At 35.9% G+C, this 23591-nt stretch overlaps 1 protein-coding gene across 29 annotated transcripts in view; it reads left to right on the top strand.

Annotated features, from left to right (window-relative positions):
* Positions 1-23591, top strand: part of ATRX (ATRX chromatin remodeler) — a 247111-nt gene that overhangs the window by 201608 nt on the left and 21912 nt on the right. For 26 of the 29 annotated variants that reach the window (XR_004960609.1, XR_004960591.1, XR_004960595.1 and 23 more), the window contains 7 exons: positions 11194-11343; positions 12192-12317; positions 13318-13413; positions 14168-14296; positions 15346-15517; positions 19324-19414; positions 20944-21067. Coding sequence is in view for 3 of the 29 variants with exons in the window: in XM_036270983.1 (XP_036126876.1) it covers positions 11194-11343; positions 12192-12317; positions 13318-13413; positions 14168-14296; positions 15346-15624 (780 nt within the window). In the remaining 26 variants the exon portion in view is untranslated. The other 3 variants (XM_036270983.1, XM_036270984.1, XM_036270986.1) reach the window with 3 other exon arrangements.

The raw sequence follows: 23591 nt of genomic DNA, 5'->3' as shown, positions 1-23591 counted from the left end.
AAGTGAGATCATGAGGTATTGTCTTTCTCAATCTGACTTACTTCACTTAGCATAATGCCCTCCAGGTCCATCCGTGTTGTTGGCTGAATAATATTCCTGTGTGTGTGTGTAATTTTTGTTACCCATTCTTCCATCAGTGAACACGTAGGTTATTTCCATGTCTTGGTTATTGTAAATAATGCTGTAATGAATATGAGGGTGCACATACCTTTTCAAGTTAGTGTTTTCGTTTCTTTTGGATTTTATCCTTTAGTTACTGCAAAATCTTAGGGTGGCATAACTGATTCTAGTTTTCCTTAATTATCTTAGATGCTGAACTTACTGATCTTCAGCCCTGAGTCAGTATAGCATAATGGTTAAAAACAGGAGCCTTAGGGCATGACCACTTGGGTTTGAATTTTTTGACCTTACTCAGGTTATTTGACTTCTCTGTACCTTAGTTTCTTGATCTGTAATTCTGAAAAAAAAATTATGTCTATTATTCTTTAAAAATCTCAACCTCTTTATTTTTATCTGTTTTTGAAACTTATTGCTAAATGCTTGTCCTTCTGCTTTTGGCTTCCATGTCTTTTAGCTTTTCTTTTGCTTTTCCTATCTCTACCTTTTCCTGCTATCTTATGGGAAAGGGCCTTAGTCTGATCTCCTAGCTCTGTAGGTTACTCTTCAGCTGTACATCTACTATTTATACTATCCATTGAGTTATTTACTTCAGTGATTATTCTTATTCCTGATATTTCCACTTTGGCTCTTTTTAGATATTTTTGTTTTGATTTCACATTGGTGATATCTTTCCTTATTTTCTTAATTATACTTGTCCTGCTTGTTTTGAAGTTTTAGTACTGTATTTTTTTCAATAACTCTGCTTCAGATTGTATATAGTGCCAGTTTGTTGTCACCCAAGGAATAGTGTGTGTGTGTGTGTGTGTGTGTGTGGTGTGTGTGTATGTGTAAGTTCTTATAATTCATGTTTCCTTTTCCCATGTATAGTTTATGCAAGTTGATTGTTGTGGGGGTAGAATCCAGGAGCCCATGCTGTTTTGTGATCTTAGAAATCTCAGTAATAGGGGATAATAATAGTATTATGTACTTTATAAAGTTATTATGAAAATTAAATTAGATATTCCATGTGAATGCAATATTTCATTAGGGAGGATTTTTAATTAATTTGATTGATTTAAACGTAAATAGCCACATGTAGCTACTGGCTCTTATGTTAGAACAAATCTAGAGCCTTACTGAGTTTAAATCCTAGTTCTAATACTTTACTAGCCCTGTGTCCTTGAGCAAGTTATCTTTCTGAGTCTTGGTCTCCTGGTCTATAAAAAGGGCCTAATAATTTTCTGCTTCATAATTTTCTGTTGTTGGGTGACAACAAACACAGAATTACGGTGGAGATTAAATATTATGCATGAAGTGCTTAGAGCCTAGTTTATCAGTGACCTTTGCATTGCTAAATCAAATGATCAGTCTTAGACCTGACCCTATCCATCCACCAGTACACTCAATCAGCCTCTTCAAAATTCTTTTTCTCTTGTTCAGCTAACTGGGAGAACTGTACTGGTGTTATCATTTTCTCTTATTTCCAACACCTTTTCCAAAGGTCTAAAGCAGACCTTTACTTTAAAAAACAATGTATTCCCATACAGAGAGAAAGGTTTTATACCTTAACCAAATTTTTCTAATGAAAAATTAAAGAAATGTCTGATATTAGAATTGTCCTAGAAAATCTTAGATATATGGTATCATAGTTATAGAAGGACTAATAGGTTATTACCTGTCCTGTTAAACATTTTTAGCTGATGCTTAAAGAATAACTCTCATTACTTAACACGAAAGCATGATAAGCCTAAGCAAATGACATATGTGAGGGTCAAGTCAATTTGTTGTTCTTTTACCAGACACTGAGGCACAGAGAGCAAGTGATTTGTTAGTAACATTTGTTATGTTTATGTAAAGATAAAGTACCTTGTTTGACTTTTTTCCTTCTCTTTTTGAATTCTAACTTTGATTCTTAATAGTTGGATGATCTCCCAGAACCAATTCCATTACTTCAAAGGGACAATACCACCTATAACTCATAGGGTTATTGTAAGGATTAAATGAGAAAACATATTTATTATTTCTTACTCCTTACCTGAGGATATTTTTTCCATTTATCTTCAGATGGGGGGGGGGGGAGAGAGAGAGAGACAGACAGACAGACAGACAGACATCAACTGGCTGCCTCCTGCCTGACCCCTACCAGGGCCGAAGACTGAACTGCAACCGAGGAACATGCCCTTGACCAGAATCGAACCCACAACTCTTTGGTCTGTGGGCCAGTGCTCCATCAGCTGAGCCAAACCGGCCATGGCAAAAGAAAATGTATTTAAAGGAACATAGCATAAGCATTCAATATATATTAGTCCTTTTCATTCATAGCTTGTTTTATCCTGTTTTTTTTTTTTTTTTTATGTTAATCTCTTTTTACACATTGTCTATAAAACATTCTTACCAGAAATATTTGCCATAAATCTAATTAAGCTTTTGAATCCAATTTCCAATTTACAGAATATATAAGAGATAGAAATTCAAACACACCATCGGGAAATAAACAAATACAGAATGAATGGAAGGGAGGTGATCATAGTAAATTAAAAGAAGCTTAACAAAGGGACACAACAACCATATGCAGTGTGTGTACCTTGAATGGATTTTAATTTGAACAAAGCACCTATCGAAGACATTTTGCAGACAACTGGTGTAATCTTAATATGGTTGTGGTATTAGATGATGTTAGGGAATTAAGAAATTATTAATTTTATGGTGTTGTGGTTATATAAGAAGTACCTTTATATTTAAGAGATTTATACTGAAATATAATCTTATAACTTAAAATATTAACAATTAATCCAGGTATATGAGTATCCAGTCTATTTTTCTGGTTTAAAAATTTTCACAGTACAAAAATTTTGAATAACCATATTTTTTCATATATATATTCCAATAAGGGAGACAAACAACACTAGTCTATGTGGCAGATTTCCAGGACAGGCCAAAGTCTAAAAGACTTTTTACCCCTAGTTAGCTCTATATCTTAATATATCACAATAGTTTTTTAAAGTTGGAATCTAAATTCAAGTTACCTCTCTAAAGCTAAATAGAATGCATAACTGCATGTTAATACATGGAGTATCCAATTTAATTTTCACATGGGAAATGCCTTATTAGGCCCATTTTACAGACCAGGAGACTGAGATTCAGAGAGAGAACTTGCTCAAGGACATAGGGCTGGTAAGTGTTAGAGCTAGGATTTAAAACCCAGTAAAACTCTAGATCTGTACTAATTCAAGAGCCAGTAGCTACATGTGGCTATTTACATTTAAATTAATTAAAGTTAAATTAAAAATTTAGTTTTTTAGTCATGCTAGTCATATTTTCAAGTACTTAGTAGCTTCGTGTGGCTAGTAGATACCATTATTGGACAATGCAGACACAGGCTATTTACATCATTACCCAGAGTTGTAATGTAGAACCTATGATGATTTTATTTGTTGATTGATTTTAGAGAGAGAACCATCGATTTGTTGTTCCAGTTATTCATGCATTCATTGATTGATTCTTATATGTGTCCTGACTGGGGATCAAACCCACAACCTTGGCGTATTGGGATGACACTCTAACCAACTGAGCTACCTAGCCAGGGCTAGAGCCTGTGATCTTAACCACTACACACAAAGCTTCCTAATTTGTACAGTTATAAATGTATCTATGTTTTTGTTTTTTTTTTCATTTTAACTAAATCCTGCCATTAAACTTTCCTCTGAAATTCAGAAGGCTGACACAGGTCTTCTTTTTACCAAATTAGTTGATTCTAGCAAAATTATATTGGTGTTGCATATTTTAAGCAGTGTCATCATGAAATTGTTTTAGAGAGAAATCTGGGAGGCAAGGCTGTATGGCCTCTCACTTTTACTATTTTCATTTAGTGGAGTTCAGAAGGACATAACTAACATGTTGGAATGATCAGTGACCCTGAATTAATATAGGTACTTGGGCGCCACAGTATCTGTATATTAATATCCTACAGTGATTAGGTTGGCTTACACAAATATGTCTTGTAACATTTCTAGGAGTAGGAACAGTGAAAAGCTGTGATTCTTTTAGGGGAATTAAGTAGGAGAATGTCTCACCTGTCTCTTCATTTACTGACATTTCCATGACCAAGCTTTTTACATTCAGTTTTTAATAGTTTGGGCCCTTAAAGGAACATAAATTGTGAGAGAGAAAGATTTGGTTAGTGTAAAAATCGTCAGATGATCGTGTTTATGTTATTTTTTTAACCACTTTACCTTCTATCTTTAAATGTTTTCTTTAAGATATAATTTGGACAGCCAAATAGCTTTCATTCCTATTTTGTATATTTTTTCCATTTCCTTGTTATATCACACTTACAATTGAGTTAAAGGATGTAACAGTGTTTATGAAATGTAGAGATAATATGATAATAGGAACTCCAGATTGTATAGCCTGAAAATTGAGTTCCAATTTGGTCTCTACTTGAAAAGCTGTAACTTCTAGTCACTACAGTCATTTAAAATCTAGACTGACACTCTACAGTGACTGGCATGTCGCATGTGTTATAATAATGGATAATTAATTTTTAAAGGTTAAATGCTAAATATAGTATCTAGTTCTTTAAATGTTAAATTGAATAGAAAACATTCTTATCAAAGGAGATTCTTTTACCCTTCACCAAATTAAGTCCTGCCTTTTCTTTCCCTGAAAGTGACAAGTTCAGTAGTTGTTACTTCTTACTCGTATCTACAATTTGGGAATCTGGATATATTTATAAATGCTCTTTGGCAAAGGTTATATACTCTTGACCTGAAAATCTAATGTAAGATGGTATGTAAACTTCATTCGATAGCTCTCTAGTTACTTATCAAATATGTTGCAGGTTTGTTTTTTCAGTGTAGTTTGGGAAGAAATGGGCTTCAAATTTGAAAGTAGAAACTTTTTTCACCAGGAATATTGAGTTGTTGTTGTCTTTTTTTTTTTTTTAACTAAGAATCTAGATTTATTTAGGTAATAAAAGGAATTTTGTCATAGCTTTTTGAGTGGACCGTATGGCCCTTAACTATTCTAGTGACATTTTATTTCCAGATATTATAAAACTCAAATTCAAAATGATGGCAAGCAAAATATTTTGAAACATGGCGAACCCCTACCCCTGTCCCCAGGCAAAGCCTTGATTGTTTTTTAAAAATTTTATTTTCAAGGTTGAATTTCAGAATTAATTAGATGGGAATTTTTGTCAGCCTGCCAAATACTTTAAACTTCTAAATAAATTAACTTTAACTTTTAATTTATCATTAACTTTGTTTTATTAATTGAACTAGTCATTTTTAAAGCTTAAACTAATTTAGGTTGTTAGCTAGAATATAGCCCATGCTTTTCTCAGCTTGTAAGCCTTCTCACTTATTTAAGGAAAAATAAAGTTTAGACAAAGAAAAGTAAAGGTACACATTTGGATGTAATTTAAACCTCATTTTGATGACTGTTGGCCTAGTGATTATAGATTCTGTTCCAGTATTGTTTTCAATAATAGTGTTGCTATAGCAACTAATATAAATGCATGCTTCAAGGGGAAAAAACAAAAACCTCTCCACCGATTGTGTTGTAATTTGGGATGAAATTTATTTTTTATTAACTTTTGTAACTCACTCTAGACTTTGCAAAACTGTTTTTCCCAAAGAAATATCTGGAGGACCCTGTTACAAATACTTTTTTGCCCTTTTAATCACATCATCTGGTTCTTGTATTGACAGTATGCTGCAATTAGTTTAAAAGGGAAAAGATGTAGAAAGTTCGTTTCAGAAATTCTGTATCTTCCTTCTTTCTCTTATTTGTGCTTCACGCAGTACTCTGGAGGAAAGAAAACTTTTCTGCTTTTCTGCTTCTGAACTATATAAATGAATCATGTCCTGTGAAAGTCAGTTAACTTATATTTAATGTCTTTTCTTTGTTAAAATGAAGTTTGTGGTACACATACTTGTCTAAGTCCTTGAGTATTGTCAACATAGTTATTATACGAACAAGCGGTTGAAATACATTAACATTTATCCATTACCCTGTTTCATTGTAAATTTGGTCATTTAAAAAAGTAGCCTAAATGTCTTTTTTTTTTTTTTTTTTAATCCTCACCCGAGGACATTTTTCCACTTTTTGTTCTGATAGAGCGGGAGGGAGAGAGAGGAAGAGAGAGAGAGAGAAACATCGATGTGAAGGGACACATCGAGTGGCTGCCACCCGCACGACCAACCAGGGCCGGGGACAAACTGCAACCCAGGTACGTGCCCTTAGCGGGAACCGAACCCGGGTCTCTCCGGACCGCAGGCCGACGCTCTAACCGCTGAGCCAAACCGGCCAGGGCCTAAATGTCTTAATAAACTCTTAAGAGAAAAAATAACTAGATGATAAAGTATATCTACATAATACCTATAGCTATTAAAAATGATGATGGTGTCCTGGCCAGTTTGGCTCAGCAGTTAGAGTGTCGGCCTGCGGACCAATTAGTCGCGGGTTCGATTCTGGTCAAGGGCATGTACCTCGGTTGCAGTTCAATCCCTGGCCCTGGTTGGGGTCATGCTGGAGGCAACCAGTTAATGTGCTTTGCTCACATCGATGTTTCTCCTTCTCTATCTCTCCCTCCATCCCTTCCTCCCTCCCACTCTATCTGAAAATCAATGGGAAAATATCTTTGGGTGAGGATTTTTAAAAAATGATGATGGTTATATTCAAGGTAAAATGATGTCCATGGAAAGATATTAAGGCAGAAAAGATTTCAAAACTGTAAAGTACAATCCCATTTTTATGTAAAAGTGTGTAAGTGTAAATGTATGTAAATATGTGGAGGAATATACAACAAATGTTACCAGTAGCTGTCTCTAGGTTTTATAATAGAATATTAGCATTGTTTTCATTAAAGTTTTTTGTTGTTGTTGTTGAAAAGAAATGAGTGTCATAGCCAGTAGAAGCAATATGAATGGCTTTTTTTATTTGATGTTGCAAGGGAGGCAATGTTTAGGAAAAGGGTCCAAAACTTTTTAGTGATCAAAATGAAGTCACATGCACTTTTCCTCTGACTTTCCATTTTAGCTGACTGTGGGTCAAAAGAAAGATATTACATGGGCAGAAGCTGAATCTCTACTATAATTTGACCTTAATTAGGTAATTATGTTTGACTAGAAAGAATAGATCTTAAATCTGAAATTGGTGGGGAGAAGATATTAAAAGGTGTTAGAAATGGGATTTCCTAAGATGAATATCTCCTGAAAATGAACTATGTAAAATAGTTCGTGTCAGGTTTAGGCTAACCATGAACTAGTCTTTCACAAGTTTGTGTCTGAGAATTGTTTCAGTTTTTATGTTTTCTTTAATTAAAAATTAACATATGCACCTGGCCAGTGTGGCTCAGTGAATTGAGCATCCTCCCATAGATAGAGAGGTTCTGGTTCGATTCCTGGTCAGGGCACATGCCCGGGCTGCGGGCTGGATCCCCATTACATGGTGTGCAGGAAGCAGCCCATCGATGTTTCTCTCACATCCATGTTTCTATCGCTTTCCCTTCCTCTCTCTCTAAAAAAAAATCAATAAAAGCATATTTTTTTCTTTAAAAAAGTAACATTCTTCTTTATAAATAATAATTTTAAAAAACTTCAAAAGGTACAAAAGTGTTAAAGGTGAAAAAAGACCTACTTAGGTTTCTCCCTCATCCAAAATCCTCCAGGGCATTATCTTTTTTATCGTAAGAGAACAGATTCTGGGAAATGGAAGAACCATGCCTCAAGAAAACAGTCATTCTTTATAGTATGACAGAATGATCACTGGATAGGAGTCGGGAAATTTAGCTTCTAGTTTCAGCTAGTCCTTATTTTAAAAGGATATATATGAGTTAGTTCTGCTATTCTTAGTTATCCTGTTATACATGTGAGCAGAGAGTATTTCATATTTAACTTACAGTCATAGCTAGACTAAGTTATTATCCAGTGTTACAAAGAGAATCAGTAGCATAGCTGAAAATAAATTCAGTTCCTAGCACACAGTTCTCTTGGTCTTTTCTTCAGGTTGCTTTCTTAGAGAAATGAAATTATTTTTTTTTACTATGTTTAAGAACATCACATTGTCAAATAGAAGTAAAATTAGGGACTATCCATAGAACATTTCGACTTTGTAATTTATTTGGTATTTTGTAGAACAGTTGACTTTTCTAATTGTATTTGGCATGAACACTTGCTAAAAATGTTAGTGTTATATCTGGTTTTATTATATACCTTTTTCTTGAGTTATGCTTGGGGAGGGAGCATGGGAGACACATGTCTAAAGAAGGATTATTTTTTAATAGAGTTTAATTCAGACTGGCCTGTCTCCATGCCTGCCTGGTCAGCAATTCTGAACTTTGGAGATCTGTCTAGTGATGATAAACTTGTTCTATATGTCATAGGCCAGAGAAGTGAGCTTTGATGACAGATTTCTACACTGGTGTGGAAGAGAAATGTTTAGTTAACATTTCAAAAAAACTGAACCTGTTAACATCTGTGTGTTCCACCAGTAGATTTTCTTGAGCCTCTCATTGTATGGTCTTTTATTTGACTTATTTTATTTTTTAATAGTTTTATTTTTTTTTAGAGAGAGATAGAAACATCGATGTGAGAGAGAAACATCGATGTGAGAGAGAAACATCGATCGGCTGCCTCCTACATGCCCCCTACTGGGGATGGAGTCCACAACCTGGGCATGTGCCCTGACTGGGAATCGAACCGGGACCTCTTAGTCCATGGGACAACACTCAATCCACTGAGCCACACCAGACAGGCTGTACGGTCTTTTAATGTTTTCTTTTTTCAACAAAAGAAATAGTACGTGCACGTCAAAATGCATTATAAAATGTCAACAGCTGTATCCGTTAAGAAAATCAGTTCATTTTCTTTTATGAAATTATGAAGTAATTATTTCAGTTGTTTATTGGGGTAGCAAGATAAAAAGTTGTTTATATAATATCAAATATCAGAATATTTGGAATTAGTGTCAGCATTTGCTGTTGTACAGAAAAAACTTAGGGCCTTATGATACAAATTTTTCATCTTGAATTAACAGACATTTGATTTCCTACCGTGTGTTGGACCCTATAACTCTAGGTATGGTTAAAGACATAAACACAAAATTCTTTGCAAGTGTGTATTTTGTCTGTGCTGAAACTTATGGGGGCATTAAGAATTACTACATATAGCCCTGGCCAGTTTTGCTCAGTGGTTAGAGCGTGGGCCGGTGGGCCAAAAAGTCACAGGTTTGATTCCGGTCAAGGGTATGTACTTTGGTTGCGGTTCATCCCCGACCCTGGTCGGAGTCGTGTGGGAGGCAGCCAGTCGATGTGTCTCTCTCACATTGATGTCTCTCTCTCTCTTCTTCTTCTTTTTCTCTCACCCTCCCTCTCACTCTATCTAAAGATAAATAGAAAAATATCCTCAGGTGAGGATTAAAAAAAAAAAAGAATTACTAGGTACAAATTCAGTTTAAATTTAATTTGCTATATGCGTTCCTTTGATTAGTAATTATTTATGTTCCTTCACTAAATTCACACTTAATTTAGAAAGCATGTTCTAAGGGAACTTGCTGTTAGAAGCTGTGGAAAATCATTTTGTGAAGTGAATCAATTTGCCTTTTATATATTCAGGTTTTCATCTGTGATTTCTTAATAAACAACTTGTGAATATTTAAATTTTTTATTAGTAAGTAACATAACTTTGGTTCACTTTAACCCCCTTTCCCAATCTCTGTGTGTCTCTCTCTCATAATCATAATTACACAGAGCACGAGTTTGGTGTTCCTACTGAATATATAAATGATCCCAGTTTTTAAGCTTTTAATTTTAACTTATTTATTTATTTATTTTTTTAGAGAGAGAGATAGAAACATCGATGTGAGAGAGAAACATCAGTTGGCTGCCTCCTGCACACCCCCCACTGGGGATTGAGCCCTCAACCCAGGCATGTGCCCTGACCAGGAATTGAACTGGGACCTCTCAGTCCATGGGACAACTCTCAATCCACTGAGCCACACCGGCCGGGCTAATTTTTTAACTTCGAAAGATTGACTTAAGTCCGGCTGGCATGGCTCAGTGGTTGAGTGTTGATCCATGCACCAAGAGGTCACAGGTTCAATTCCTGGTCAGGGCACATGCACAGGTTGTGGGCCAAATCCCCAGTGCGGGGTATGCAGGAGGCAGCCAATCGATGTTTTCTCTCATCGATGTTTCTATCTCTCTCTCCCTCTCCCTTCCTAAAATCAATAACGGAAAAATAATAAAAAAAATAAAAAAAGACTGACTTAGGACACTATGACTTTGAAAAAGGGCATGATGATAATAAGTTGGTAAACAATGTATATCAGTTTAAATTTGACCCACGGGTCTGACCTTTCAGTGCAATATATATTTGACTTTCCCACATTTGAAATATAATGACTATATGTTCCAGTTGAACTGTCTTGTAGCTATTTAATTTAGATTTGGTTTTTGTTAGTATAGTGGTTGGTAGCTAAAGTGATTGTGAAAATAAAGTTATTAAATAATTTTGTAAATAGGAGCAGCCATGCTTTTTAGCACCAGCATCCAATGTAATTTCTGATTTAAGAAAACTATGTTAGCATTTATAATGAACTTAAAACAAAGCACAAAAGACATGTGAAAAAAATTAGAAAAAAGTGTCCTGGCTGGCATGGCTCTGTTTGCTTGAGTGTCATCCCATGCACCAAAAGGTCACCAGTTCATTCCCAATCAGGGCACATGTCTGGATCTCAGGTCCTATCCCCAGTGGAGGGCATGCAGGAGGCAGCCCATCGATGTTTCCCTCCCTCTCTCTTCCTTTCCCTCTAAAAAAAAAAAGAATGAATAAAAATAAAAAAATTAGGAAAAAGTTGGAGGAAAACCCTTGAACGCTGAAAAGTAGTCATTAAAAATTGATTCCCTAAAACATGCTATATAAATGCGACGCTCTTACATAAAAGGCTGGTGTTGCATGTTTAGTGACCATTTTCTAGGTAATTTATCATATATGTCAGAAATATGTATAACAGCCACTTTCTAGTCTAACTGTAGACCAAATATGATCCAGAGTGAGGAAATAATTGTGTTATTTTAACCCATCTAAACAGGATACCATACTTGCAGAACTTCTTCAAATACATAAAGAACACATTGTAGGATATCATGAACATGATTCTCTTTTGGACCACAAAGAAGAAGAAGAGTTGACTGAAGAAGAAAGAAAAGCAGCTTGGGCTGAATATGAAGCAGAGAAGAAGGTAGATCATTTGAAATGCCTTTTGGTTTTTGTTTTGATGTTAGTCATTTGAAAGAGCAGTGAGGAAGAAAAGGGTCACATTTGGAACAGGTGAGTCTTCAGGAACAGAGTCCCCAGATACAGCAGCCTGTTTACAGGCTTTGGCTACCTTTGTTGGTAGAGTGGGAAGAGAGGAGAGAAGAAAATATTTTCCACTTGAAGAGTTGTAACCCCATTTCTGTTTAGCACTTGCGGAATTGAGAGATTAGTGGAAAGGTATATATTTAGCATCACTTAACTCCCATCAACACCTTCTCACTTAGCAACAGACATACGGGAGTTTTGAGTTTAGAGGTAGGAAAGAGTAAATGTTGTTTTAGCATGTGTGGCATTAAATCTAAATTTTGACTGAATGTGTATCAGAAAATAAAAATATTTCATTGGACATGTATGTCAATCTCCAGCAGCAACTTTATTTAAAATAGTTCATGTCTGTTTCAAACACCAACCCATTTGAGCAAAAATGTGCCTGAACTTGGGAAACTTTATCCTAATACATGAATTCTTTTTAAACTCCTAACTCATTGTACCAAACTTCTTTAATGTTAATGTGATGTTAGGAGTCTCATCAGAATTATGAGTTGCCCCATTCTGTGGGAATTATCAGAAAAAGAGTACATCTTTAGGGGTTAAAGCTTTCCATGTAATAAGATCTTGGTTTCGGGTGAAAGGGGTGTTTTGTTAGTGTGTGGAAGAGTGTTAATAATTTCCTAGATCTGAGAATATGGATTCTTTTCTAAACCAGTAGGTGATGTAGAATTTCAAGTTTTAAATCACAATGTGGATAAGTGCATAATTTTTTGTTTTTAGGGACTGACCATGCGTTTCAACATACCAACTGGGACCAATTTACCCCCTGTCAGTTTCAACTCTCAAACTCCTTATATTCCTTTCAATTTGGGAGCCCTGTCAGCAATGAGTAATCAACAGCTGGAGGTAAGTTGTGAAGTACAAAAGTAGTTTAACTTGAATTAAAGGCAATTTCAAGTGCCCTGTTGTTGAGGGATCTCTATGCAGGAATATCACATTCTCTAAAAGATTACCTCTGAATAGACCAAGAAAATTTTCTTTTATTTGTTGACCTTTTTGAACCAGCATAGTGTAGTAAAATGTGGTTTGTTCAGTGCACAAGGGAATCAGGCCCTGAATTAATGTAGTTTGAATTATTTTATTTAAGGAACAATAGAGCAGCTGACTGGATATGGAAATAGCACTTTCTTCAGTTATAAAATGTTTTAAATAAAGAAATTATTTGTTTAAATGTTTGAGAGTACGATAAATGCACACATTGCTATACATTCTAATGCCACGTAGATGCAACACTAAGTATATGATAATGCCCAGTATTATGAAATAATTTGTTTAAAACTAGAATAAATTATGAATTAAATAAGAAAGATTAGCTTTTATTATATCAGTAATAACTGGTTTCCTTTTTTTAAATTAATTTTATTTTTTTATCCTCACCTGAGGACATTTTTTAATATTTTGTTCAGATGGAGTGGGAGGGGGGTAGAGAGAGAGAGAGAGAAACATCAACGTGAAAGGGACACATCGAGTGGTCGCCACCCGCACAACCCAACCAGGGCCGGGGACAAACTGCAACCGAGGTATGTGCTCCTAGCGGGAACCGAACCTGGGTCTCTCCGGACCACAGGCCGATGCTCTAACTGCTGAGCCAAACCGGCAAGGGCTGGTTTCCTTTTTAAAATGTGCTTTTATGGAGTCATTTAAATTATTAAATTATTGGTTCAATAAAACTCACATTTTTATCTTCCTAACAAGACCCTCACTGATGAGTTTTATTTCACTTTGTTGATGCTGAAGTGTGCTTTTCTTTTCAGTTCTATAAATTAGCAAGGGGAAGAATCCCTATGCTTTAAAACTATACTGTCTTTTATATGCCCTATATAACTTATTTCTTACATTCTTCTAGGACCTCATAAATCAAGGAAGAGAAAAAGTTGTGGAAGCAACTAACAGTGTGGCAGCGGTGAGGATTCAGCCTCTTGAAGATATAATTTCAGCTGTAGTAAGTTAATTGGCAATTGTCTTACTCCAACTAGAAATTTGTATTCTTTCCTCCACCATTTGTTTTGATTTTTAGTTATTGTTTGCTTCACTACTTCTGTGGGGAAAAGAACATAATTCTTTCTAAAAAAAAAAAAAAAAACACTTTTTTTTCTTCATTGATTTTTAGAGAGAGAGGAAGGGAGAGGGAGAGAGATAGAAATATTGATGAGAGAGAACATCAATTGGCTGCCTCCTGCGTGCCCCGCACTGGGGATTGGGCCCACAACCTGGGCATGTGCCCTGACTGGGAATTGAACCTGCGACCTTTTGGTGCATGGGTTGACACTCAACCACTGAGCCACACCAGCTGGGCAAGAATATAATTCTTATGACTTGTTTTGCAATAGTAAAATGCTAGTAAATTGGATAATAGTGGCAAGGTATAATTCAGCAGTTTTGTCTAGATGTTGGGACAAAAGAGAAATGGATGAAATCTAAAAATTGGGAATTCGGTCAATCATAGAAATGTATGCATTATTTACATAAACATTTTAATGACCAGTTGCACAAATTAAATGCAGTTTTATTCCAGAGATAGCCAACCCTTGTACAATAGTGGAAAACTTAGTACCCTGCTTTTACTTCGTTTTCCTTTAAACTCAATAAAGGAAAAGGGAGAGAAAAACTTGAAAAACCCTGAATATCTTCAAGTAGTTTAATTACTTTTCTTCAATTCTACTGCAATAGGAGTAAATAGAGACTTTTTCTTTTAGTGGAAGGAAAATATGAATCTCTCAGAGACCCAAGTACAGGCATTAGCATTGAGTAGACAAGCCAGCCAGGAGCTTGATGTTAAACGAAGAGAAGCAATCTACAATGACGTATTGACAAAACAACAGATGGTAAGAATTCTGAGTATCTTTCGGTTATGTTTAATTTTCTCGAATTCATAATAATGCTTATTTCTGGAAGAAATTTTGTCCAAAAACCTAGTAATGTGAAGAAAAGGTAATATCTTTTGTTACAAAAGAGCAATGTCTTCCCAAATGCGTCCCTTGAAGTTTATATATGCTGTCATCCATATAATTTTATATTTTATGTATCCTGGACATCTTAAAAAGGAATTTCTGCTAGACATTTTTTAAACCACATTTTCCATTTTTAAACAATTTCCAAAATAAGTATACTTCTTAATATATTTAATTTGAGAGTAAAGAATGGAACTCTGGAAGCTATATGACACAGTTTCCTACTAAATTATATTATTCTTTAAAAGGCTAGCATTACCTTTATCACAACAAAAGTAAAATGTTGCTTTGTTTTCTTTAAAAAAAAAAAAAAAAAAAGCTAACATATTCCAGGATCCTTGATCATCTTTCCCAGCAGTCGTTTACCAGCCATCTGCCTTGCACTGGGAAATTTCAACTCTTGACACCAGGGAATCAATTTCTGTAGCATGAATTTTACTTAGAAAGCACTGTAGAACTGTGTGATTTTAAAGTATCTTAGGAAATTTCAGACATTCCAGGTAGGAATTATTCCCACTGAGAGTGCTTTTTCGCTTTGGTGTTTGTCACTAAAAATGTTTATTTATATGTCATAATGTGAAATATTCAAAAGAATGACAAAGAAAGGAGACTTGATAAAAAGTGCTGTAACTAATACATGAGACTAATCACAGTGCAAGACAGGTTACTATGGCAACTAACCTAAATGCTGCTTGCAATACAATAGTCAAGTCATTAGGAGAATTTAGCCCTAAATGGTGTTACTAACTGGTTTCTACAGTAATGGTCCTGTGAATGCCATCAAATTAGTAATGGTGATAACAATAATGTGTTTTTCTTTTGGTATGGTACCCCCCCTAACAAATTGATTTTAACTCAAAACTTGATACTTGCCTCTTTGAGACAGGTCATGCACTTGTAACAGCTCCCTTTTCTCTCTTTAGTTAATCAGCTGTGTTCAGCGAATACTCATGAACCGAAGGCTCCAGCAGCAGTACAATCAGCAGCAACAGCAACAAATGACTTATCAACAAGCAACACTAGGTCACCTCATGATGCCAAAGCCTCCAAATTTAATCATGAATCCTTCTAACTACCAGCAGATTGATATGAGAGGAATGTATCAGTCAGTGGCTGGTGGTATGCAGCCACCACCATTACAGCGTGCACCACCCCCAATGAGAAGCAAAAATCCAGGACCTTCCCAAGGGAAATCAATGTGATTTTGCACTAAGAGCTTAAAGGATTGTTAAAATCATAGAAAGATCTTTTATTTTTTTAGGAATCAATGACTTAACAGAACTCAACTGTATAAATGGTTTGGTCCCCTTAAATGCCAATCTTCCATATTAGTTTTAAATTTTTTAAAAATAGGGCATACCATTTCTTCCTGACATTTGTCAGTGATGTTGCCTAGAATCTTCTTACACACATTGAGTACAGAAGATATTTCAAATTGTTTTCAGTGAAAACAAGTCGTTCCATAACAGTAACAACTCCACAGATTTCCTCTCTAAATTTTTATGCCTGCTTTTAGCGACCATAAAATTAACGAATTTAGGAAAGAATACAGATTTATATATTCATTCTTTACATATAAAAACACACAGCTGAGTTCTTAGAGTTGATTCCTCAAGTTATAAAATACTTTTGTACTTAATCCATTTCTTGATTAACGTGATTGAAATGGTTTTAATGTTCTTTTGACTGAAGTCTGAAACTGGGCTCCTGCTATATCGTGTCTGTGACTGAAGGTTAGAATTAAGGGTTATCTTTGACACAGAATTGTGTGCAATATTCTTAAATACTACTGCTCTAAAACTTGGAGGAGTCTTGCAGTTATCTTAGCATTGTATAAACAGCCTTAAGTACAGCCTAAGAAGAGAATTCCTTTTTCTTCTTTAGTCTTTCTGCCATTTTTTATTTTCAGTTATATGTGCTGAAATAATTACCGGTAAAATTTCAGGGTTGCGGATTATCTTCCACACAAGAATTTTCTCTCTCCTGGCACTAATGTAAAGCGCATTTCTTAACTGCTTGGTGCCAGTGCTAGTGCTTCATCCTGTTGCTGGCAGTGGGATGTGGACTAACAAAATCAAGTTCTAGCATTTTAGGAGGTTAAGGATGATATTGTGGTTGTTAAGTTCACACCCTGTTTTATAAACAACATGAAAATGGCAGAACCATTGCTGACTTTAAGTTCACATGAGGAATGTGCTTTAACAATTCCCAGTACTGTCAGTATTGCGAATTAATTCCTTTTAAAGATAAGGATCACTGGCTTCGATGCTCTTCTTCTTTTCTCTCATCATGTTTCCCCCCAAACTTCCCTATGTTTTCTTAAATTACGTCTCAAAGTTCTTTTTTTTTTTTCTGAAAACTTTAGGTCTGTGAAGCAGTTTTCTGACCCAAATCAATTCATATAATACCCTTTTGTGAAGTTTTACTAGAACATCATTGCATTGCTGTTTTTCTTAATCCAGGCCTGTAAAAATAACCTATAAGTTTATTCATGTACAATTTGGTTGCTTGAGTTTCTTAAAGAAAAAGGTTGTTAGACTATGGGAGTCACCTCAACATGACAAAAACACTTTTGAGATGATAATATAACAGGTAGTGGAAACAGCTAAGAATTCCAGAAAAAAAGAAAGCTGAGTGGATGATCATTTACTCTAGGTATCATTGGATTAGAATGAGTTTGACTTAGCTAAAACTCTTCTGAGATGTTTGGATGATTAAGAGATTTCCATTTTTATCTTCAAAGAACTAGTGATAAAACATCCAAGAGCACTAGGTTTGTGATAATGAAACTTGTGAGGCTTGTTGGATCCACCCCCCACCTCCCAGGATGACTTATCACAAACAAATTCCATATATTTGGATATTATGCCAGCTATAGAATCAAATTTATTTAATTGGTGGAAGGGGGAGATGTGTGTTTAGGAGAAATGAAAAAGACAAGATTTATTAAATAAATATTTGAAGACAGTATACCCTGGCCAACTGTTATCAGTCGGTATTTCTACAAGTCCAGAATACTTTAAACCTGATTTATTAGACCTGGGAACGTTCAACATGGTCTAATTACTTGCTCAAAGACATAGATGTGAAAAATTTTGGCAACCTTCTAAACCGTTTTACCATAGGTGAAATTATGACTTAAAGAATAATACATAGAAGGATTAATTGGAATTAAGAGAGTTTGAAATAAAACTTGGACCACTTTGCATACACTCTTCTCACTTGACATTTTAGCTACATAATATGTACTTTGAGTATAACATCAAGCTTTAACAAATATTTAAAGACAAAAATCACATCAATAAGATACTAAAAGGCTCATTTTTATATTTGTTTTAGATGTTTTAAATAGTTGCAATGGCTTAAAAAATGACGATTTAAAATGTTGCTTGTAATACAGTTTTGCCTGCTAAATTCTCCACATTTTGTAACCTGTTTTATTTCTTTGGGTGTAAAGCGTTTTTGCTTAGTATTGTGATACTGTATATGTTTTGTCCCAGTTGTATAGTAATGTTTCAGTCATCATCCAGCTTTGGCTGCTGAAATCATACAGCTGTGAAGACTTGCCTTTGTTTCTGTTAGACTGCTTTTCAGTTCTGTATTGAGTACCTTAAGTACTGTAGAAAAGATGTCACTTCTTCCTTTAAGGCTGTTTTGTAATATATATAAGGACTGGAATTGTGTTTTTAAAGAAAAGCATTCAAGTATGACAATAATACTATCTGTGTTTTCACCATTCAAAGTGCTGTTTAGTAGTTGAAACTTAAACTATTTAATGTCATTTAATAAAGTGACCAAAATGTGTTGTGCTCTTTATTGCATTTTCACAGCTTTGAAAATCTGTGCATATATTGTTTCATAGAAAATGTATAGCTTTTGATGCCCTATTTAATGGTGGTTCTTTTGCACATTTAGTTATTTAATGTTGGGAGGTCAAGAAGTTTGGTTTTTTAATTTGTTATATACTAAATTCTGTAAAAGGAGATCTTTAACCTCAAAAATAATTTACATACCAGGAAGCCTTTGTGTGTTTGTGTTAGTTTTGGTTGTCTTTGTGTAATCCAGCACCACGTTCTGCTTCCCAAGAGCTGCATCACTCATTTAAGTCAAGCAGGGCTACCTATCTACGCTTGATACAAAAACTGCTTACCATCTTGAAGCCATAGGAGGTTGATGGAGAACCTTATTACCTGGCCTCCAAAGAAGCTGAATGTTTTGTAGTCTTCCCTTAGCTATTCCTGTTCTCCCTTTAGTATCACAAAATCAGATACATATTTCTATTCCGCAAACAAAACTTTTAAAACAATTACTTATTTATCCCAGTAACCATTGTTTCTTTTGAGGGTGGCATGTTGTGAGGCTTATAAGATACTTACTCTAAACAGTAAGAGAGGTCATCCTTTTACATCCTTCTTTCACTAAAATTTATGTTCAGATTATGACCCACTGTATTTCATGAGACTTATTCTCAAGTGACTTTTGGCTGTCTCCAAATCAAATCTGCCCTTAGAGATGAAAATTCTTCCACCATTGATTTTTTTTCAAAACTGTATTCTGTGCCAATCTCAAAGGAGTGACCAAGTTTCAGAAATGCTTTTTGTCTGTGCAACATTTTATATATGCTGTTAAAATGAGGTGAATAAAATTTAAAAATCCAAAATACATACTGTTTCTAAGCTCAATATCTGCCAGGTAACCAGACTCTGCCCATGTCACTCATGTTGGATCTAATCATAGAATGGCCCCTCCCATCCTCAGCTAAGAGTTTTACTCCCCAGAGTATGTATTGCCAAAGAAATACTATACACTGTAATATTGCCACCTCTTTTTGAAATAACCTTCCTGACACCATTGTGCCTACTTGGCTAACTAAGGGAATCACCTTCCTTCCCTCACTGTAGGAGTCTGTCTTTCGGATAGTGACTACTACACACCTTCATCAAGGAAGACAGCATATGAAGAGGCTTTTATTAAAGCTAAAGCTTTGAAAAGGTGAGACAAACCCTAAAAGACTGCAGCCCTCTTGAATACTTAGAACTAGCTCATTCCCAGCAATGTATCCACCAGCACTTTTCCACACTCTCCTCCAGACCATTCTGCCCTTGCTTCTCCCTGATAGAAACATGTAAGGAAGAGGGAGCTTGGCTCCAATCTCCTTTAGCTAATCATATCCAATGACTACCAAGAGGCTTCTACCTATTAAATGGACTAGGCCCCCTCTATAGTCCTCACATCAAATACGAGTTGGTTTTCAAGAAAGGTGAAGAGAGATGACTTATCTGATGCAGGAATGGGGTTTGTTTCAGGTATATGAAGAGAAAGTGTAGTATTGAAAGAAAAGGAACACCGGTAGAGAAGGATCAGGAAAGAGTCGATTGGAGTGTATTGATGGAGAGCTTGAAATCATGAATGAGTAATTCAATATGAAGAAGGATAACAAGGGTTTGTGAAGCGACTGATGTGTTCAAAGTAGCTGGTAAAGATAGTGATTTGGGCAGGGGTAATTTGAATGCTTTAGAATGCAAGGTGAAGAAAGATTGGAGACAGGAAGATAGATAATAAGTCCAGGCATTCAGCGACCAACTACAGATCATTTTAAGGACAAAAGGCAAAAAATCATTAGAACTTGTATAAGGTTTTTAAAGTGTAAGAAAAACCTGTTATTTCCTTTTACCTTCCCCCAAGGAGCCCAGTTTGTTTAGGATTTTTTTATTTTACGTGGAAAATTTCACCTACTCTTTATTACTCTCTCAAATCTAGTGATAAATCCATTAATGGCATTCCTGTTCTTTCTCAAAATTTCATTACTCCTAATTACACTCTTACACATTTGCAGAAAGTGAGTTTGTTCCTTTTAACTAAGTTGAATGTAATTCTATTTCTTTCCTCAATCTAATTCTTCAAAAGGCTAAATTCATTCCTGTTACTTTTCCTTGAGACCCATCTATTCCAAGTGCTAGTATCTCTGTTGGTAATGCTATATTTGTAAACTTCCCTTCGTGTTTTCAAAGTGTTTTGTGGTTATGATTTAACCTGTACACAACATCTGTGAGTGAAGTGAGAATAATTACATTCTGTTCATGACAGTTAAGCTAAAAGACCAAAATCAAATCCATTGCACGTAGGAGGCAGAAGACATTCTAGTTAACTTGAATTGTCTAGGTCTTTGATGTCTCATTTGGAAAACGGGACTATAATAGTGCTTTAATTTTTTGAAGACTGGACCAGGTGATTTCCTGTGGTCCCTTTCAGCCCCAAAAGCTAGGGTTAACTGTGAGCAAAGCACAGTTTGAAGCCAAAGGCAGTGTGTTTGTCTAAGGTTACACAGTAAGTTTGTGAACAGAATTAGAAATCCTTTCCCTTTGGCTAACCCTCTCCCTCCACTAAGCTATACCTTTCTTTTCCTCTGTTTGGAAAATGAGAGGTCTGACAGGTATTTTAATGACAAAGCAGATAAGTCAAGTTGTAATTGGCTCTAATTACTACTTCCACAAGCTGTAACCTCCTTTATCTTTGCCCAGGGGCACTCCCAGAGCTGGGTTTCTTACTGCTTCTGGAACTCTGAAGAAAATGAAAAAACATGTTTAAGGATCTGATTCATATCTTGGATGCCTGATTGGGCTATATACATGACAAAATATTAAGGTAAATATAAATCACCTTTTGTAAAGTCAATTTTTAAGCAAATAATTGGTGAGTTCCCATTCTATTGTTCATAACTGTAAAGCCCAAATTAGGCCAATATTTAAATTGTCTGGTCTGGATGAAGTTTATAGCGAGTAGGAGTTTATATTGACTCAAGTAAGAACACATATGGCATACATACTTTTTGAGCTGCGGGTTTTATCAAGAGTCAAATCGTGTGACAAAATCTGAAAACTAATAGGATAAAAGAGTAAAATAGTGATTTTTTTTCTCTGTAGCTGCTTGTCCCCACATGCCAGTAGAGAAGCAGGTAGGAGCCTGTGTCTAGCCTCCTGAATACATTTCAATGAAAACAAAACCAAACTTAAGAGAAAGGAAACGTGGTTAATATAATCATCTGAGGTCTTGTTAGTTCACTCGCAGCTCTTGGTAGGTTTTCAACAATACAGCATGGAGGTTGGGCTTCAAAGGTATTAGTGATGCAGGCTTCTTTGGACCTTATCCTTAGCAAAGTAAACATTTTATTCTATTAACAAGTTTTCCTGCCCCCTCTTCCCACATCTTGCACACTCTACTGGATGTGCTAAGCTCAAATGAAGTGCCTGCCTGCAATTTCCCCCCTTCTCCAAACTGCCTGCCCCCCACCCCACCACACACACATATCTTTATATCCTAATACCTTAGTGGGGGGTGAGGGTGGGGTTGGGATGGGGGGGGTTAGAACCATAGAATGCTACAAGTGTTAGGGGTCTTAGAGACCCTGTAGCCCAGGCCTCTTCCTTTATAATCTGGGGGGGGGGGGCAGGGGGAAGGCCAAGAGGGGAAGAGATGCCCAAGGGCATCCATGTCTTCTAGTTTCTATTCCACATCTCATTCCACTCCATTAAGATGCCTTGTATTACTTTTGTATTCCAATTCATTTTTTCAATCTGCCAGACCACATTAAGCAAAATTTCAGAGTAATTGGTACTGAACTAAGCTTTAAAATGAGAACTGTTTGTGGGAATTAGAGGAGTATGTGAACGAAAGTGAAGGGAAAGAAATTTCTGTGTGACAACTGTAAACTGGGAAGACCCCTGGCATATCCCCTAAGACTTTAATTTGGTATCCAGGGCATTTGCTTCAGGATTTTGTTTCAGAGGGATATTTAATTTGTTTAGAAGGTTCTTCTTTCACCACACTCAGCACAGTTTGGACCAATAAGATCTAGAAGAAATGTTTCACTTTCTGGATCTCAGTGTCCTTCAATGCCAAGACAGAATGGCCAGCCTTCCTCAAACGAAACAGATTGATGTAACAAATACTTGAAAATCCTCTGTTTCAAACTAGAAATGCTGCTGTATTCACAAGGAAACAAAGTTCTATCTTAGTGTAGTGATCTCTGTCAGGATAGGGGTGAATGTTGAGTTATAGAGATGTGCCAAAAGGACCATGAACAGTTAATATATTTCCCAAAACTAAAAAGTAGCAGGCCCGGCCGGTGTGGCTCACTGGTTGAGTGTCGACCCATGCACCCAGAGGTCGAGGGTTTGATTCCTGGTCAGGGTACATGCCCAGGTTGTGGGCCGGATCCCTAATGGGAGGCATGCAGGAGGCGGGTGGCCCATCGATGTTCTCTCTCATCGATCTTTCTACCTCTCTCTCTTTTCCTCTCTAAAATTAATAAAGAAAAATATTTTTAAAACTAGCAAAATGATTTTAATATGCTAGAATTTGGGGGCCTGGTTCTATCTGTATGATCTTGGACAAGTTACTTCACCACTCAGAATCTGCTCTCAGACCACAATATTCATTGAATGCCTATTTATGTGTCAGGCAGTATGACTAGTCACTTTTGTAATTACTGTTTTACAGATGAGAAAATAGATATAAAAGAATTAAATTATTTGCCCAGTGTCACATGACTAATGGAAAGAGGCAGGATTCAAAAGCATGTATCTAATTCTATGTTTTGCCACAAGCTCACAACTCTTCCTAGAACCAAAATTTAATCCAAGCCTTTTGCAAACAAGTACCTTGTTATTTTTTTCTTTTGCTTATCAGCTCTCACTCCTCTGCTTTTACTTTAAGCAGGGCCTGAAAGAAACAGAATACTCCCCTTTGGTGTTTTCAAGGCACTTCCTTCTGTCCCTCTTGAGTGCTGTGTAGAGAGGTTGGCTTTCTCTTTTCATTTCCTTCTGTGATCCAAATGAAAGTGTCTGAAAAATCCAGTGTGACTACTTTAAAATGTTTTTAGATATCAGAACTCATTTTTAAGGTAGTGGTTTCCTCACAAGTTCAATTAGGCACCAATTGATAATCCTAAAGGTAAAAGAAGTATTCAGAACTAAGTATGTTTTTCATTTCTCCACCTGATAAAATCACAGGTAGCATTTAAGCAAGACATAAAAGAGCTAGAATATGCAAATGTAAAGTCAAAGAAGGAGGGCATCTTAGAGGAAACAGCAAACACAACACATATAGACAGCAAAGAACAGAACTCAGGATAGTACCAAGAAATGCCATGCTTCTGTATTTGTGCACA

This window comes from Molossus molossus, unplaced genomic scaffold, assembly GCF_014108415.1.
Source record: "Molossus molossus isolate mMolMol1 unplaced genomic scaffold, mMolMol1.p scaffold_m16_p_2, whole genome shotgun sequence".
NCBI classification, from domain to species: domain Eukaryota; kingdom Metazoa; phylum Chordata; class Mammalia; order Chiroptera; family Molossidae; genus Molossus; species Molossus molossus.
The sequence above is the reverse complement of the archived record's forward strand: the minus strand, read 5'-3'. Positions and strand labels throughout refer to the sequence as shown.